Source organism: Anabrus simplex, chromosome 1 (genome assembly GCF_040414725.1).
Source record: "Anabrus simplex isolate iqAnaSimp1 chromosome 1, ASM4041472v1, whole genome shotgun sequence".
In the NCBI taxonomy this organism is placed as follows: domain Eukaryota; kingdom Metazoa; phylum Arthropoda; class Insecta; order Orthoptera; family Tettigoniidae; genus Anabrus; species Anabrus simplex.
The window spans coordinates 373,759,847-373,778,220 of record NC_090265.1 but is presented as its reverse complement, the minus strand read 5'-3'; the positions used below and the strand labels follow the sequence as shown (position 1 = coordinate 373,778,220).

Sequence of the window (18,374 nt, the reverse complement as noted above, 5' to 3'; positions counted from 1 at the left end):
GATGTGAGATGATGACGATGATGATAATGATGAAGGGAGAGTGTGAAACTCTGTGTTAGCATATTGCCTTTTCTTGTCAAATAACTCCAAGGGATCTGCTGAATGCTTAACGTCCCCATCCGACCGAAGATTACAGTCAACAGCGTCAACCCTCAGTGCAAACGGACGATGTATGCATGTTTTCAAACACCAAAAGCTGTATTTGTGGAATGAGATTTCTAATAAATGATCCACCACTGTAATCAGAACCTTTTCCGTGGTTTTCCATTTCCACATCAGGCAAATGCTGGGGCTGCACCTAAATAGAGACTACGGTCGCTTCCTCCCCACTCCTAGCCCTTTCCTGACATATCGTCGCCATAAGACCTATGTGTGTCTGTGTTACATAAAGCAAATTGTAACAAAAACAATGAGAAAATTGTAAATTTATGGAATGAGAATGTTAGACTGTCAATACTTTCTATTGATAGAGTTCCAGCTCATATGAAAAAATAATTATCATCATCATCATCTACATGAATATGAGCAAAGTAATTTCTTACGAAACAATTTTTAACATCTGTTTCTTTAAATTGTAGGGTTCTCCAAGAAACAGAGAAGTCCGAAAAAGTAAAATGTTGAGACACTTTAAAAACAGTAAAGCTTCATTTGTGATGAATGGGATAAAAATTCTTTGTGGACCTACTATTGTCCCTGTAACTTTGCATTGCACATAAAAGGAATAGTTTTTAAGAGGATAATTGGGAAAATGTTAAAAACCCTTTGGATTTACTTGTTTTCTGCCGAAAACTTAATTAAATAAAAAAGTGTTAATTCTCAAATATTTATTATATTGTACCTTTTTGATGGCATGTGTGGCGGTGAACCTCTTCTCGGCTTCTAAAAAAATACTCACCGCGCACGTAGAAACTTACCTAACGGGTGATACGCCTTTGTTCCTCGATTTTTAGGACCGATGGAGGATCAAAACAACTATGGGTCAAGCTAACCTACAATAATGTAACCCAGACTGATTTAAACCAATTAATAAAGTGTATTGATAATAAAAAGTAAAATCAAACAAGATCAATCTCAACTAAAACTTGGCAAAATTAAAATGATTTTACTCCCGCTCACTGGAGCGCAAATAATACATAATACTTCAGGAATCAGAAGTAAAAACAAAGTCCTGAAATTTAAAACAAAATAAAAAGAAATACCATCACCTTACTGTACTTAAGAATGATTCAAAATCAACTTAAATTAAACAATTAATTATTCTCAAATAAAACGATAATATAATTCAATCCAGCTGTTTCAGGAGTCCTAACACAATTAATTCCCAAGACCAAACATCATCAATGAAACTAGTTAATTACAGCGAAAATTCAATTAATTCGAAATAGTTAGGTAACCTAGCACTGCAGACTGTTATCCGTGTGAAACCATTTCGCCCATGACAAAACACTCTCATTTCTAAACATAATTCATTTTAGTGTTATTTTACTCACACACGGTTATCAAATGGCTTGGCGTTGCCTTTCATGGCTGTCATTAAATTTTATACAAATGACGGATTAAAACTATTTATCAGCCATTAAATATAATTTATGTTACTCTCGGTGACAGTCATTCGCCCCTTTAGAACTTACAAGTTTATTAAATAAACTAAACTAAATTTTAGTTCCGCCATTGGTCAACTGAACTCGTCTTTCTACACCTATAGAAGTTATACCGCTGATCACACTTAACAACCATTCTAATTACAACCTATTATGTTATGTGCTGTTGTGACAGGTTTCAAGACTCTTAATCAAACAACCTTGCGGCATTTATTTTGTATTAAGTTAATTTATCAAGGCCGGTTCATTGGCATATTTTCTCAAATTACATTTTAATGGTTGTTCTGATTTGCATTACGATGTCTTTCGCTAAGATAAAGAGAAATGTTGAAATTTAATAACGATGACCACCGGGTTGTCCTTCCTTACTATTACTAAATTAAAGGATCAAATCAACCTTGATATTATGTACAAATACACAACACTATCAAACATAGTATTCTTTAAAATAGAATAAACAAAAACACACAATCCTATAATACAATATCTACATTGAATTCACAACATAATTTGACGTTCACGCACCTTCCTACATTCATTCGATCACTAATCGGTGCCATAATATTTCTATTACCGTATCAGATACAGTAACGTCGGTTTGTTAACTGGCATCTTTAGTGACTCTGTTCTATATCTCACAAAATATACCAGTAGCTCATGTCTCCACTGTATTTCATGAGTATGTTAATTTCGGGCGCATAATTAAATATTTATACTTATGATCAATGATAAATAGCACAAGTTACCACGAGTGTTGCCAACTTATATTTTCAAGATCCTCTAAATACTACTAAAAATCCGCTAAAATTCCGCCAAGAAATCCGATCTTATTTAATGAGCAATAATAATAATAATAATAATAATAATAATAATAATAATAATAATAATAATAATAATGATAATAATAATAATAATAATAATAATAATAATAATAATAATAATAATAAATGTCTACACTCACGTGATCTGTGAGTTTCACTGGGATTAACCCCCTGCCTGCGAGCTGGCGAGCTAAATCTTGTAGGCGTTTTAGTGCCGGGTGCAAATTAGGTGAATCCCCTACCTCAAGGGCCACAGACAAAACAGGTCAGTTCATTAAACGGTCTTCCTTCATAGCATAAATATAAATACTACTCTCTCACAGTTTCATTATCTGTCGTCATGCGTCAACTAAGAGAAAAGTACCCTTTCCACACGCATTACAAATTTATGATACCATGATCTCATAACATAAAATCCAAATAACGTATTTTCGTCATGTGACTGCTAGCTCCTGTTAAGAAATACGGAACAGCTTGGACACAGACTGGAATACAAATTTTTAAAAAGCTTAAAATGGATAAAACACTAAATTCCGCTATAACAAATCTAGAATTCCGCCAAAAAATCCGCTGTCCGCTAAATGATATATTTCTCCGCCGACAGTCTTCTACTTCCGCCAAATTTAGCGGAAAATCCGCTAAGTTGGCAACACTGGTTACCACGTCACAAAAACACAAATTAAATCACAGTTTATAATATTGTCACTCACCTGGTTACAATTTACTTTTACATATTTACTCACACTGAGGTTCCACTGTCGGCAATCAATCCATAAATTATTATCGTCCCATAATTTTACTACATTCGTCTCAGATTTTAATGATTTAATAAACATCACATTATTCTTATCTCATTACTACCTTGATTATTGATCTCATATCGTCATTGGTCCATTTATTTTCACGATAATGTCTACGAGCACCTTCGTCTCTGAAATAATGACTTCATCTGTCATTTCTTGTTGTGTCTTGTCATCGCTGGTGTATTCAACACCTCTTATCACTTTCTTTTCATATTTATTGACGTATATTTGAGCTCCGATTCATCGAGCTAATTATTTTAAATTAACATATCGTCTTCTTATTCCTTAAAGACGATTTTCACCTATTTTCTTCGCGACATGGCTCTTCCAGCCTCTTCTCACGCATTTCACCTATTAATTACACTTGGAATATCATTTCATCATTGTGATCGTATTCTCAATCTTCCAATTGCACCTCTTTATCGTAAACATCTCATTTATTTCTTCTCCTGCAAGTTAGCATATATACCAACACGGCATTACTATTTCTAAAATCAAAATCTGATTGCCTACACAATATGTTTCCTTCTACCTTTCAAACTCACGGATTATTACAAACTTTCTTTATAAACTCTCACATAGGTTTATTTTTGTTGTTGCTACTTCCTTTACGTCGCACCGACACAGATAGGTCTTATGGCGACGGTGGGACAGGAAATAGGCAGGAGTGGGAGGGAAGCGGCCGTGGCATTAATTAAGGTTCAGCCCCAGCATTTGCCTGGTGTGAAAATGGGAAACCATGGAAAACCATTTTCAGGGCTGCCGACAGTGGGGCTCGAACCTACTATCTCCCGAATACTGGATACTGGCCGCACTTAAGCGACTGCAGCTATCGAGCTCGGTAGGTTTATTTTTATTCTCACTTCATTTATATATTCATTACACACAAATTAATACTTTACTACTTGAAAATCATGAGCTACCCCAGCTAAATAATTATTCTTTCATGACATATTATTATTATTATTATTTCACCCACACAGTCGGACATTCATTTATTTAAGACATAAATTATCACTTTAATCAATCATTATCAAATATGCGGAAACTACAAATATATCGTAATATAGACGAATTTTATCTGATATTTTCTTCTTATCATTATTTCCATTATTATTATTATTATTATTATTATTATTACCTTAATTTTTACGGTGGTAACTCTCCTTGAAAAAATGACGGTTATATTTACTCCGTTAGGCGTAGGATATCTCGGATTATTAGAAGAAATATCAAATTGACACTGACACACGCAATCTAATCTCGCCCATCAAGCTAGATTAAAACATTCAAATCCTGATCGTTAAAACTGACTGCTCCAATCTCCCACGTAGAATATTATTATTATTATTATTATTATTATTATTATTATTATTATTATTATTATTATTATTATTATTATTAATAGGTACGTGAACTCAATTCATACTTCTCATAGCTAAACATATAATCCTCCTCATTTGGGATTCTATGTCATTCTAACCTAAACGCGGACAACACTTTGCTCATAGTCACATTAATTTAAAAAATCAACATTCTCTTTACCTTGCGCCGATCATCAGTTAATTACTTCATTCAGTAAGCCATCATTTCCATGACGAAGTTATTCCATGACGAAGTATGATACAGGAACCGTAGAATACTTCAGTAGAATGCATTTTTATTTCACTGATCACACGCATCAATTTATAACACGCTAGTCTTGAGCTTATTCTATATTACACAATAATTACACGAATGTTTACAATTAGATCATAATCCACTCTGTCTCTGGAATATATGATTCCTACAGCTGAAATAATCCTCTACTCTGGTCAGACCTTATCTAATTTTGCAACTTCCGGCTCCTGTTAACTGTTTGTAAACAGAGCTTACTGGTCATTACCCTTGCTCCTAAACTGCATCGACCTCGGAATGTGTTCTTGACCATCTTTCGTTCATCAATGTGAATTTCTAGCTACCATCTACGCTACTGCTTGTACAAACTGTGGCTTTAATGAGTTTCTTTTACAAGTACTGTCTTTAAAACTTCTTCCTTCTCTACTTATTTTCATCAATTGCTACAGTATTATAGTCAGTTCCCTAACAATAAGCTACATTCAATGTACAGCATTTGAGCTTATTAAATTAATCACTCGACTTCATCCAATTTTAATTGCCTAACGATTCAAGTCTGATTAAAGTTTATAAATCGCAATTTACAAATGTTTGTTTAATCGGACACATAGAACGGCACTGCTCCGCGAAAATGTAGACATATTCCCAATTCTCTTCATACAAAGATTATTATCACTGCGACGTGGCTGATACCAAATGACGAACGTGTCCCTCTGATAGAATGATCGTAACTGATCGCTGACTGACTGTGACTGCCTGTGACTGCGACTATCACTTTGACTAAGACTGGCCGTGACTGCCCGTGAGTGAGACTGTAATTGAGACTGTGACTGACTCTCGGTGTCCTCGGCTTGTTTTGTAAGGTTTGTTTACCACGCCCGGGAACTAATTTTGAAGACGAGGGTGGCAGATTAATACAGTCAATACACGTTGATATCTCTGATGTTTGTGGATTAAATTAATGAACTAAATGTTGTCCATGACTCCAAAAATTGGTGCCATTGCACTGCTGCAAATATTATAGGAATCATTCGTGTTTTAAAAAATACGCGTCACTGGTGTAATTTCTCCTAGCGGATTTGTAACGATTACGGTTGCTCGGCATTTTCTCTTGGACGAATCCATCTCACACACTTTAACGACGTAGTTGCGTATAATTAATTATCCAAGTTATAATTTTTCTTTTAAATTATAACAAAAATTTATTCCTAACTACAGGAAGATATGAGCACTGTATTTCGTCATTAATTTACCTCCGAATCGCGAAAACGAACTAACTGACATTATTACTTCAGTTGGACGGTTGACATTTTTCAATGTTTTGATTTGTTGAATATTGCCTATGGGCCGGTTGACGTAGTGCAAGTTGGACTGAACCACTGTGACAAGGGGTGTAGGGTATCTCTTTATCCTTGTTTTCAATCTTCTATCCTCGTCTTTACTCTAGGTGTGGCTCCTTTGCTCCGATATTTCCGGCTGCTCGTTGGAATCTTCAGTGAGAGTTGTAACCAGGCGGCTCATTAATTTTATTAGAGGCTTTTATGACTTAAGTGCACAACCAAACTTGCCTATAACCAAGTACTAAGGATAACCTTGACAGTGGGAGGTCCCTTTGTTGCTTTCCAATGAATGCCTGTACTAAATTCACTGTTTGTAGTATTCATATATCCAAATCTATTAACCATTAAATTACCGTGAGCCTATTCGCCTTATAGGTGAAATATACATCGTAAAAAATTACAGATTATTATTAAATGGTAAACATTCCATATGAATTATTTTCACAACCGTCAGAATTGCAATCGTTATCAATATCAGCAATTTCCTCTGTAGTTTGATCGTCTGTGTGCGATTCCAGTTCCTCACTAAAGACTTGGTTGTGGTGATGTTCAGGGTCCTCAAGGCACAATATGAGGTTCAAAAAGTCCTTATCTTAACAGACTGCAATATAATATTAACAATAAATAATACTGAACAGCTTACCTGAAGTCTTTACCAATTGCTCTCTTCCTAAAACGTTTTCCAACATGGTTTACATGCTCTTCACCTCGTACGTTTTGATTCTCTTGTAGATAATGCATTCCTTTTCCTTCTTTGTCTTGCGTTTCCTAGGCCACTCATCAGGATTAGTATAATGCATTGGTTAATGTCGTGGATGTGAATACGAAACCAAACAGCAGAAATTAGCCGCATTCTTCGAACGCTACTCAGATAATGACTTGTAAATTTGCACGTAACACGTGGCTGGGAGTGGGGAAGGTACATTATCACACACACCTTCGAAATATTCTGCAAACACAAGACGGACCCAAGGACCAGTATGGTGTTTGGGGGAAAGACGTTGGACTTGTCTTAATTTTTATAAAATCCCCAATAATTCACACACGTATATAACCTGATCTGTCTCCTTTTTACGGACAGCAGTAATGTCCATACGTAGAGCTAGCCTTGGGCAGAAAAGAGATGTAAGTTATTTATCTCAAAAAGTTTTTTTTGTACTTGTCTGGTTTTGCGAATGAACCCTTCATTGTGCCAAAGAGAGAGAGTCAGTAAAGTGAAAATTATAACACAACTGTCTTCTACACTACAGTTAGCATTCTACTATTGTTGGGAGGGAGGTAAAATAGATATGAGATGGCATAGTTTTTGCTATTGAAATACGAATTTATTCACTGCATTAAGAAAAATAAAACTAACTTAAAAGTAAACACTAGATTTTTAATATCAGAAGATCACAGAATGGAGGAAACTGGCAGGTCAGTAGCGGCCGCGGGAGCTGGGGTTGGAACGACTGTCAGAACGGGACATTTCTAGGTTCTCCCTGTTGCCGCGTTCGCCAAATGCACCTGTCAACAAACAACGATATCATGTGATATTGCAGTCAGAATATGATTGTTTTCATAGCTAATATCTCAGGTTCTTGCTAAGGTTTCTTTATCTATCTTTGTACAGCATTCACAAGCCTATCTGCCAGGGAATATGTATACCGTACTCAAATAAGAATATTACAATCCAGTCTTCGTCAGAATTCATTTTACCATTTTTATAACCGACTTATGGGAATACACAAGTAAAGATTTCATTTTAAATAAGTGTTAATGAAAACGTACTATATGACTTACGATGACTAACATAAGAAAATTAACAGTTCAGTCACAGAATTTAATTGGCCTTGTTTAAAACTGCTATCAGATACTCTACATAAAATATAATGTACTTAAAACAACATTATTTTCAAGGTTTGACAAATTTGAATGTGTACAAATACGTAAGTATACTGCAGTCTCTTCGCTTTCCGGTGGCAAGTATATAAAATTATTTTAACTTTTATTCCTCCTTACGCATTTTTATAACCCAGGTTCTTCTGGATATTTTGACCATGGATGAAGCAGACCTGCGTTATTGGATGACTTATATTTAAAACTACTGACAAATTTGCTGGATAATTGTAGAAAGGAAGTAAATATTATTGTCTGTTGGCTCTTTTACTGCAACTTAACTCCACAAGATCTTTTTACGGCTTCATTTACTCCAGACTCATCTTCACTATCTTTATGAAAGTCACACTCATCATTATTCAGTGCAACATCTAAGGTATCATTCCGCTGTGCTTTCCTTACACCTTCCTTGTTGGAAGACAGAAGACAGTTGTTGAAGCAAAATAGAAGGCTCGGAATCACAGTCAAAATAAGGTACAGCTATATATACGGCACGAGTAACAGATACTTACACTCTTAGCTACAAACATTAGTCGTGACAGAAAATGCGAGCTCTCTGAATCAATGCATACTCCTTATTAAATTGTTCATTATTCAGTTCTTAGTCTATTAATTATAGTAAATGTGTAATTAAAGCACAATTGTACTACCACTTAGAAACTCCCCCCGATGTTTATTGTCAGACCTTGCGCTGCCTTCATTGCTAAAGAATACCACCTCGTGTTGAAATGACAAAACTGCATCGTCAGAAGAAGTTCTGCAGAAGTTTGGTTGAATTTGAAATAATATACATACAATTATCTAACAGATTTGCATTTCGAGCGAGATGTGATACGAAACTCGTGAGAGTTAAATGTTAAAAAGGGTGAAATACGCTTAAAAATTATCATTGCATATTAGTTCTACAAATAAATGATATATTATTGGGAAACTTAGAGGACGCGTAGTGCAATCAAATGTCGTTGAATTTTAGCTAGAATGAACTTAATAATTAGTAACCTTGCTAACATGGAATAATATAACACAGTCAAATCTATCAACTTACAGGAGTATTAGTCCCTTGGAGAGAGGAAGGTGAATTATTTCAATGTACTTAATCTGCAATAGGTGAGAGAGAATGGTTCGTTCTATCCGACAGGCATGAACCTGGTGTTCATTTCTTCTCAAGCTGAGAAAACCGTGGGTATATACCTCCCCACTAGTGAAATCCCTCTCTTACAGTTTTCGACTCCCTGAAAGCGGAGAGCACCCACGTTCTTCCAGATGCCTATACCGCCTTTAGACAGCCCATCGCTGAACGCTGAATTGTTGTCACACAGAAGAGTTAATATTAAGAATTATTGAATTATTGGTATTGGAATATCCACCCAGAACATGTGGGTGCTTGTTAGATTTAATAATCAGTCCTCCAGTACATAGGCTCACTTGTAATCGAAGGTAGAACAACCTTGCTCTATTAATTCACCGAAATGTAGTCAATTAATTTACAGTCGCCTAGATAGTATTTTATATGTACAAAGATTTACAATAAGTACGCAGTTACATCCAGCATTCGATCAGCATCTAAATAACAGACTAATATGTAAGTGGTGCTTAAACAAATATTTGTGTCGTATTTCTCATTATTTAAGTCTCCAGATTTAGACATTATATATACTCATAGCTCCTACGACACTTTCAATTGGAACAAAGAATGAAATAATCGATAAAAATTATCTTTTGTGCGTTAGATTGCTGTAGTCCAGGCTCATTAGAATGATTTCCTTCAAGATATCTCAAGTACCTTATTGCTATTATGAGATACAAGTATTTACTTCCATTATCACTGTATCATCATTAGTGAGAGTGTAAAACAAATCTTCTATTAAAACACTGATCCGTTAGCTATGAATTGAAGTTACTGGAACCTATACTAGACAGTGCGTTGGATGTTTAAGAGAATTAGATTATGTGTATGTTGAGTCGTTACACCGAAAGCTAGATGGATTCCCAACACATCCACAATCACCTCCCATACAATGTACATGCATTATAAGGAGTCGTTAATTCTTGTTCTCAAAATACTATCTGCATCTGACGAGAAGTCACGATAGCTTGTAGGTGGGGCACAAGTAACAGACATTTCACTCTTAACTACAAACATTAGTCATGACAGAAAATGCGAGTTGCCATTGATGCTTTCACAGTCCCAAAATTACAATGCACTTACTATGCAAAATAAAATAAGAAGAGTCATTCTTGAATCTGAGCCACTTCGAGTCATTCAAATTTCCCTTTAACATTAGAACAGTTGACTCTTATACTTCAGTTAGTTTTATGTTCACAAGGATTAAAGACCCTAGGAGTGACAGAAAGTGACGGAGATAAACTGATGATCTTCGAGCGATCTTCGAAAGATCTTTGGACTTACGTGGGTTGAGATAGCTTGGAGGCACAGGAAGAACCAAAATGTTCATGATTTGTTAAACCAACCCCACATTGTACGAAATCTAAAAACCAGAATATTGCGTTAGGTAAGACATTTGAACCGCATGCCCCACTACATCCAGAGCAAAGTATTCCTCTAACGAAACCTAAATGAACTCGTTCATTGGCTAAATAAAGAAAATGATGGGGAACATGACTGCTTAACTAGCGAGTTGTCGCGTGCTGAGTGTAACGTCATGAGTCGCTTACGGTCGATTCGATCAGAAGTCAATTAAACACCAATCGCTCACTTAATACGCTATTTATTGTTACAATAATATAATACTATTTAAACACAAACACTTTTAACATAATAATTATAATAATGAGATTGCCTTTTTCTGACGAAGTTGAAAATAAAAATTCAAGTTCTGTTTTCGGAAAATACTTTTAAAATGATGTTCAAATTTCATTTAACACGCATCTAGACAATGCTACTTCTCCCTATACTCAACAATGAACGATAACAGTGCACTTTCCGCATTATAAATAAGTCTACGCCATAAGTCGCGTATGGTTGAATAGAACAGAGACAGGTAGGCTAAAGTGAGGAGTCGCGTGCAAACGTAATGACCGGATAGACAGCTTGTCACCCACTGAAGGAGTGGAGAGGGATAACTGTGGTGTGACAGAAGTGTGGACGAGTCCATTGAAAGGTACTGAGGGGTAGGAAGTGTAATAAACAGTGTTCGCGGAAGGATTGATCAAAATAAACAGAAATGGTTGAAACAAAAAGACGCGACCCCTCACGAGTTAAAAACCTTCGGCAACTTGGTGTTCACGAGAATTGAATCCAAACACCACAAAATAACATTAGTTGGAGGCAGATTGTGAGATCATGGTCAGCGCATACTTTTCAGGGTCCTTGAAAACCTCTTTAGTTTAATGTAACATTTCATGTCTGGTACTTACTTGCATCAGGAGAAGATTTGTATCCCTTGTAGTTAGCTCGGCCGCCAGGGAAGACAGACTCATAACCATAGTATTCAGGTTCAGTGTAGATACGGGACTTGTACTTGTTTTCTCCCTGCTGGATTTCAAACGCTCCAGAACCCTGAAGTCCTGCCATGTTGCGGCCACTACCATAGTCCTCCCTTACAGGTAAGTCCTGACGACCAGCAGCACCTTGACCGCGATATCCCTGCCCTGCCACGCAGACGACGAACAGAGCGACGACGGCTACCAACTGCGGAAAGAAACGAAAAGTTAATTTAACAGACACTTGATGGTCGATAAATACACCTACGTGTGGAAAGTCTCCTTTTGGGGGATATGAAGTGAATGACTACGGAGAACGTCATGTTCTAGTAGTACGATAGCACATAAAAGTGTACATCTCGTAGCTTATAGTGAAACTTTACGTTAATTGTCATGTAAAATCCGAAGCCTGCTTTTTATTTGTAAGGTAAGAGCAGATAACCTGACATAGTTACCTGTGTCATAGTTATCCTGTTAGCAACAAGATTTCTATCAACTCTCTAGTGTATGTATGTTGGGTATTCAGCCCGAAGGCTGGTTTGATCCTCTACAGCTCCATCAACAGCTGTCATAGATACCCTAGGTGTCACTGAAGAGGTATACTAGGGAAGTGAGGAGTGAGGTAGTTTCCCGTTGCTTTCCTCACTGAGCCAGAGGTTGCTATTGCATATTAGTCTGCCACGCCCACTGAAATGCATGGACCAACCGACCCTATGAGCGATATTTTCACACCATTCTTAACAGGAACTGGCTGCATAAGGAATGGCATTACTGGCATCGCTCATACCTCGGTCACTTTCATATTGTCAAAGCCAAGGATGAGACTGAGACAGGTCAATGAAAGTAACAAATTTATTCTAGCCCATACCAGAAGACATAGTGCACTGTAAACACTATATCCTGCCAGCAGAGGCATATTCTCTAGTTATTTAATTAAATATCTTATTTTACATTGTGGGACTCAGGCTATGAATCCTGCTGTTCTGTCCAACCATACATTCACCTACATTTGAAATAAGTGATCATTTTACTCAGAATAAACTTACAAGTAGGTTATTATAGCGATATTGATCTTATAACGGAGTGTTTTAACCCTCAAACACACGCGTATGGGGTGGAATCCACCCCACGTCATTTTATTTCCTAGTGAAATGTACAAATAACTTTCCTGTGCTCTCCCCGCTCTTGTACTTTTCTGCCTGGATCCCTGTAGAAAGAGTCATTCTTACATAATCCATCTTAAAATCTCCAATTAATACAGTAATTCATATTTTACAATACAATGATATGTGGGGTGGGAAGCACCCCCACGCGTGTGTCTGCGTCCTAAGATCTGGCGCGTGTGCTTGAGGGTTACTTAGTGTATAAAGTAGTTTTAACACTTATTTTATATTAATTTTCTGATTAGTTTTGCTTATTGAAGTGTAATATATTTGACATGCTCCTAATGTTAACAGGTAGGGAGTTCTAGGTGCAGGTTGTGGAAATATTGAATGACTCAGGCCTCCTGTAGCTACCTGATCGACGAATGAGAATACATTACATATGATCTCGTTTGTGGGCTTGTAAGATGCTGACAGTGTGAAGATACCACCGCTCGGAGAACGCTGGGGTGATATGATCGAAGGGCATGATGGTCCCGATGAAGTTTGGTGGAACGTGGTGTGCTCAGGCTGTTGTAAACTACGGCACACTAATTTAAGATGGGAATTATACATCCTTGCTCTAGTAATTTCCTTACTTTTAATGGCAATAATTTTCTTGAAATTTTCATAGAATGGACATAAATTTACGATATGCTCATTATAATAATTGAGATGTTAGTTTATAAGAAATCCCAGGCCTTTTATTGTGTCTTGAAATTATAGTGGTTCCATTGAGTACTATTGGTTGAATATGGATTCCATGAATACGTCCTTGAGCATCATTAATACCTATCAGAATGTTTAGTAATTTCAGTGCATTCTCCTTAAGAGTGTGGTCATCAGTCCATTGATATGTGAGTCTCAAGTCTTTTTTTAATATCATTTGTAACGGTATATATGGTGAGCATGTGCCTAAATTTGTAGATTGTTTGTGTACATATGATAGTTTATGCGTCTTATTACTCGAGGTAATCTTTTTTTAGTACTAATTTAACGTCGCACGAAAACATCGAAGGTTTCTGACGACGGAAAGGTGGGAAAGGGCTAGGATTGGAAAGGTAGTGCCCGTGGTCTTGATTAAGGTACAGCCCCAGTCTAATGTGAAAATGGGAAACCACGGAAAACCATCTTCAGGGAAGCCGACAGTGGGATTCGAACCCACAATCTCCCGAATGCAAGCTCACAGCTGCGCGACACTAACCGCACGACCAACTCGTTCGGTGCAATACTATGAAGAAACTACTACTACTACTATGGAACTCTGTGGTATTCCATCCTCAATATTCACCCAGAAGAGAAATTGTTACCTACTGAAATGCATTCTTCGTGACCTGAGAGATCGGAATACATCCAGGATAGCACACTATTTGAAAAATGTTTGTTTTACAGATTTCCTTGTAGAACGCCTGTCAATACAGTCGAAAGCCTTACTGAGATCTAGTAGATTTAAGACAGTTACTTGCCTCTTATTCTTAGTCCATCAATGCTATTTTTTACTTTAAGGCTACTTGTCTTTCGGATTGCGCGGACAACAGCTAATTTCCAAAGGTAGGGGAATAATCTTCTCATTAGTGAGGTGCTCATTATAAATGTCTTAAGGTCAGTAGGATTATGTCAAGAATTTTGAATAGTAATTATAGTGTTGTCCACCTCTGTGGTGTAATGGTTAGTATGATTTGCTGCCACCCCTGGAGGCCCGGGTTCGATTCCCGGCTCTGCCACGAAATTTGAAAAGTGGTACGAGGGCTGGAACTGCGTCCACTCAACCTCGGGAGGTCAACTGAGTAGAAATGCGTTCGATTCCCACCTCAGCCATCCTGGAAGTGGTTGTACGTGGTTTCCTACTTCTTCTCCAGGCAAATGCTGGGATTGTACCTAACTTAAGGCCATGGCCGCTTCCTTACCTCTTCCTTGTCTATCCCTTACAATATTCCATCCCCCACAAAGGCCCCTGTTCAGCATAGCAGCTGTGGCCGCCTGGGCGAGGTACTAGTCATCGTCCCCAGTTGTATCCCCCGATCCAGAGTCTGAAACTCAAGGACACTGTCCTTGAGGCGGTAGAGGTGGGATCGATCGCTGAGTCCGAGGGAAAAACCGACCCTGGAGGGTAAACAGAGGGTGAAAGAAGAATTATAGTGTTACATCGTCATTTCCTATCAACGTTGAAATTAGTGGAACACATCGTTTGTTTCACCTTTGCTATGTATACTGTAGTTGCCAACCCCGACGCATCAGCTGTGTTAATGGCATTTCTTCGTGTGATTAGAATGGCATTTTTCCACAGTGCATGGGATTAATTTTTGTCAACTAACTCAGCTGGCTGGTAACCTAGTGACTCGGATGGTTAATTATGCAGTGGAAGCATACGTTTCAATACATTTGATAATTTTCAAAATGTCTTAAAACCATGTATTTTCTGTACTAATTGTCCTACGTTTATGGCAACAGTACTTTTATGTCTGGCGTAAGATTCTGTAATCAATGATACACTACAAATCATTGGTCGGAATTTACACTGTAAAATCGATATGAGGCAAATTACCTAGCGAGTTAGCCTCCGGTTAGGGTCGCGTAGCTGTGTGCTTGCATTCGGGAGATGGTGGGTCCGAATCCCACCGTCGGCAGCCTCCTGAAGATGGTTTTATCAGATTTCCCATTTTTACTCAGGGCTGCCGACAGTGGGGTTTGAATCCACTATCTCCCGGATGAGACCTCACAGCTGTGCGCCGCTTACCGAACGGCCAAATCACCTTTCTGATATCGGAATATCGAACGTATCGCTTATAATTTTTCAGAAACAGTCTTTGATATACTGGCTTATTTTCGTAACGCCAACTTCCAATGTATGCAGACCTGCAGAGTGAGACGTCACAACAAAGTACCTGTTACCACTGGGAACTGAACACATTAGTGATTGGACCACGACTGTACTGAATATAGAGTATTTCATTTTGTCTATTATTACAGAATGCTAACTACTAGTAAAAACATGTTTTAACTCTATTCTTAAGGTGGAAAACTTACAGTGTATGATGATACCATGATGACGCGCTGTTGGATGCTGCCGTTGCTCGAGAACGATTGATATCTGGACTACTTTGCCCACTCTTATATATACTTGGAAGCGTATCCTTGAGCCTTGAACCTGAAGGATGGCCACAAAGCTCACGATTATCAAAAAAAGGAAGACCACATGTGTTACCTTCACTTGTTAATCAGTGACGTCATGCAATTAGCTCGTCAGGGAGCCCTACGACGCTCTGGCCGCACAGGTGGATGCTAGCTTCTCTGTATCTTCGAATGGCAAATATCAAATACACATATTACATCACGGAGGCTAATATTGCGCTACACCGAGGAGATAATCGATGTAATATAAATCACTGCCTTGGTGTTTTGGATAACCTATTATTTTTCAAGCCTGCCAGACAGATTTAATTTCCAGAGGGATTGAACGGGGTAAATTCAGACCCATGAGGGCGACTGAAAGGAGATTCACCTTCACGAATATCCTAGAGATAGTACCTCATCTCCACTGGGGTTAATGATGAGGTGGCACGTGCAAACATTTTCTTACCAATAGTCGCCTAAATTTATAGCTTTCGCACCAGTTTAGAACCCATACTGAACAGGTTAAAATTGATGATGTTCATAGTCATCCTTTTATATGGAGATGCTACGAAATAATCACAACTTTTAACCTTTGGAGAAAAAAAGGAACAAGTGTGATCTTTTGATACGTGAAGGTATCGAGTAGAGAAAGAGAAGGGCCATGAAAGACATGGACACACTTATGGACTTAAGTTTAACATCAATTATTATAAGACATAATGGAATTCGTACAAATTCAAGTAGATTGGACAGTATCAATTTTTTTAAATATCGATAAATACTGCTTCTTGTGTGGAAATGACTATAATGGAGTGAATACAGGTATCAGAAAGTCATTTAGGAATTTGATTGCAAGACATGTGTCGTCGTACACTACTTTAGTTTTGATTACTTCATATGCGTGATTTTATTGACCCGAATTGTAATTGTAATTATAAGAGTGTGATTTCTGATCGTAAGGATTGCCTCGCCATTTTGAACACCGCATGATCTTGAATTAAACTATTTCTGTCTAAGATTGAAAGTGGCCTATGTTTCTTTTTCTGCTGTTTCCGATATAGCACGTGATATAACGCCCCGTCAACCAATTCGTATACCGGAAGGATAACAGTCAGTTCAGTCTATTTCCGTGTCCACGTAATGTAATTTTCAAAATTTAGTGAAAAGGATGCATTAGGAGTTCTGAATTCTTCTTCTTCCTTATCCGGTTACCCTCCAAGGGTCGGTTTTCCCTCGGACTCAGAGGGGGACCATACCTCTACCGCCTCAAGGGCAGTGTCCTGGAACTTCAGACACTGGTTCGGGGTATACAATTGGGAAGGATGACCAGTACCTCGCCCAGGTGGCCTCACCTACAATGCTGAACAGGGGCCTTGCTGGGTGATGGGAAGATTGGAAAAGCTAGACAAGGAAGAGGTAAGGAATCGGCCGCGGCCTTAAGTTAGACACCATCCCGGCATTTTTCTGGAGGAGGAGTATGAAACTATGGAAAACCACTTCCAGGTTGGCTGAGGTGGGAATTGAACCCAATTCTATTCAGTTGACCTCCCCAGGCTAACTGGACCCCGTTCCAGCCATCGTACCACTTTTCAAAATTTCGTGGCAGAGCCGGGAATCGAACCTGGGCCTCCGGGGGTAGCAGCTAATCCCAATACACCACAGAGGCTGACAACACTATAATTACAGAGTTCATTATTCTCCTAGGTAACCTATCCTCCATTCGCCGCACATGACCCCACCACCGAAGCCGGTTTATGCGTACAGCTTCATCCATCGAGTTCATTCCTAAATTAGCCTTTATCTCCTCATTCCGAGTACCCTCCTGCCAGTGTTCCCACCTGTTTGTACCAGCAATCATTCTCGCTACTTTCATGTCTGTTACTTCTAACTTACGAATACCATATCCCGAGTCCACCCAGCTTTCGCTCCCGTAAAGCAAAGTTCGTCTGAAAACAGACCGATGTAAAGATATTATTATTATTATTATTATTTTTATTATTATTATTATTATTATTATTATTATTATTATTATTATTATTATTATTATTATTATTATTACCTGTATTATATTTTGCTTTACGTCGCACCGACACAGATAGGTCTTATGGCGACGATGGGACGGGAAAGGCCTAGGAACGGGAAACAACAGAAAACCATCTTCAGGGCAGCCGCCAGTGAGATTCGAACCCACTATCTCCCGGATGCGACCTCATAACTGCGCGCTCCTAACCGCACGGGTAACTCATCATCATCATCATCATCATCTGTTTACCCTCCAGGTTTGGTTTTTCCCTCGGACTCAGCGAGGGATACCACCTCTACCGCCTCAAGTGCAGTGTCCTGGAGCTTCAGACTCTTGGTCGGGGATACAACTGGGGAGAATGACCAGTACCTCGCCAAGGCGGCCTCACCTGCTATGCTGAACAGGGGCCTGGTGGAGGGATGGCCTTAAGTTAGGTACCATCCTGGCATTTGCCTGGAGGAGAAGTGGGAAACCACGGAAAACCACTTCCAGGATGGCTGAGGTGGGAATCGAACCCACCTCTACTCAGTTGACCTCCCGAGGCTGAGTGGACCCCGTTCCAGCCCTCGTACCACTTTTCAAATTTCGTGA

General features: G+C 38.4%; 1 protein-coding gene across 1 annotated transcript; it reads right to left on the bottom strand.

The window, feature by feature from the left end:
• Positions 1-7,496: 7,496 nt before the first annotated feature.
• On the bottom strand, positions 7,497-15,719 carry LOC136866271 (uncharacterized). Its single transcript, XM_068226518.1, has 3 exons — positions 15,674-15,719; positions 11,439-11,712; positions 7,497-7,688 (listed from the first exon to the last, which is right to left on the bottom strand). The coding sequence occupies exons 1-3, from the start codon at positions 15,689-15,691 to the stop codon at positions 7,600-7,602; spliced, it is 381 nt and encodes a 126-aa protein (XP_068082619.1). The 5' UTR covers positions 15,692-15,719; the 3' UTR covers positions 7,497-7,599.
• Positions 15,720-18,374: the final 2,655 nt, after the last annotated feature.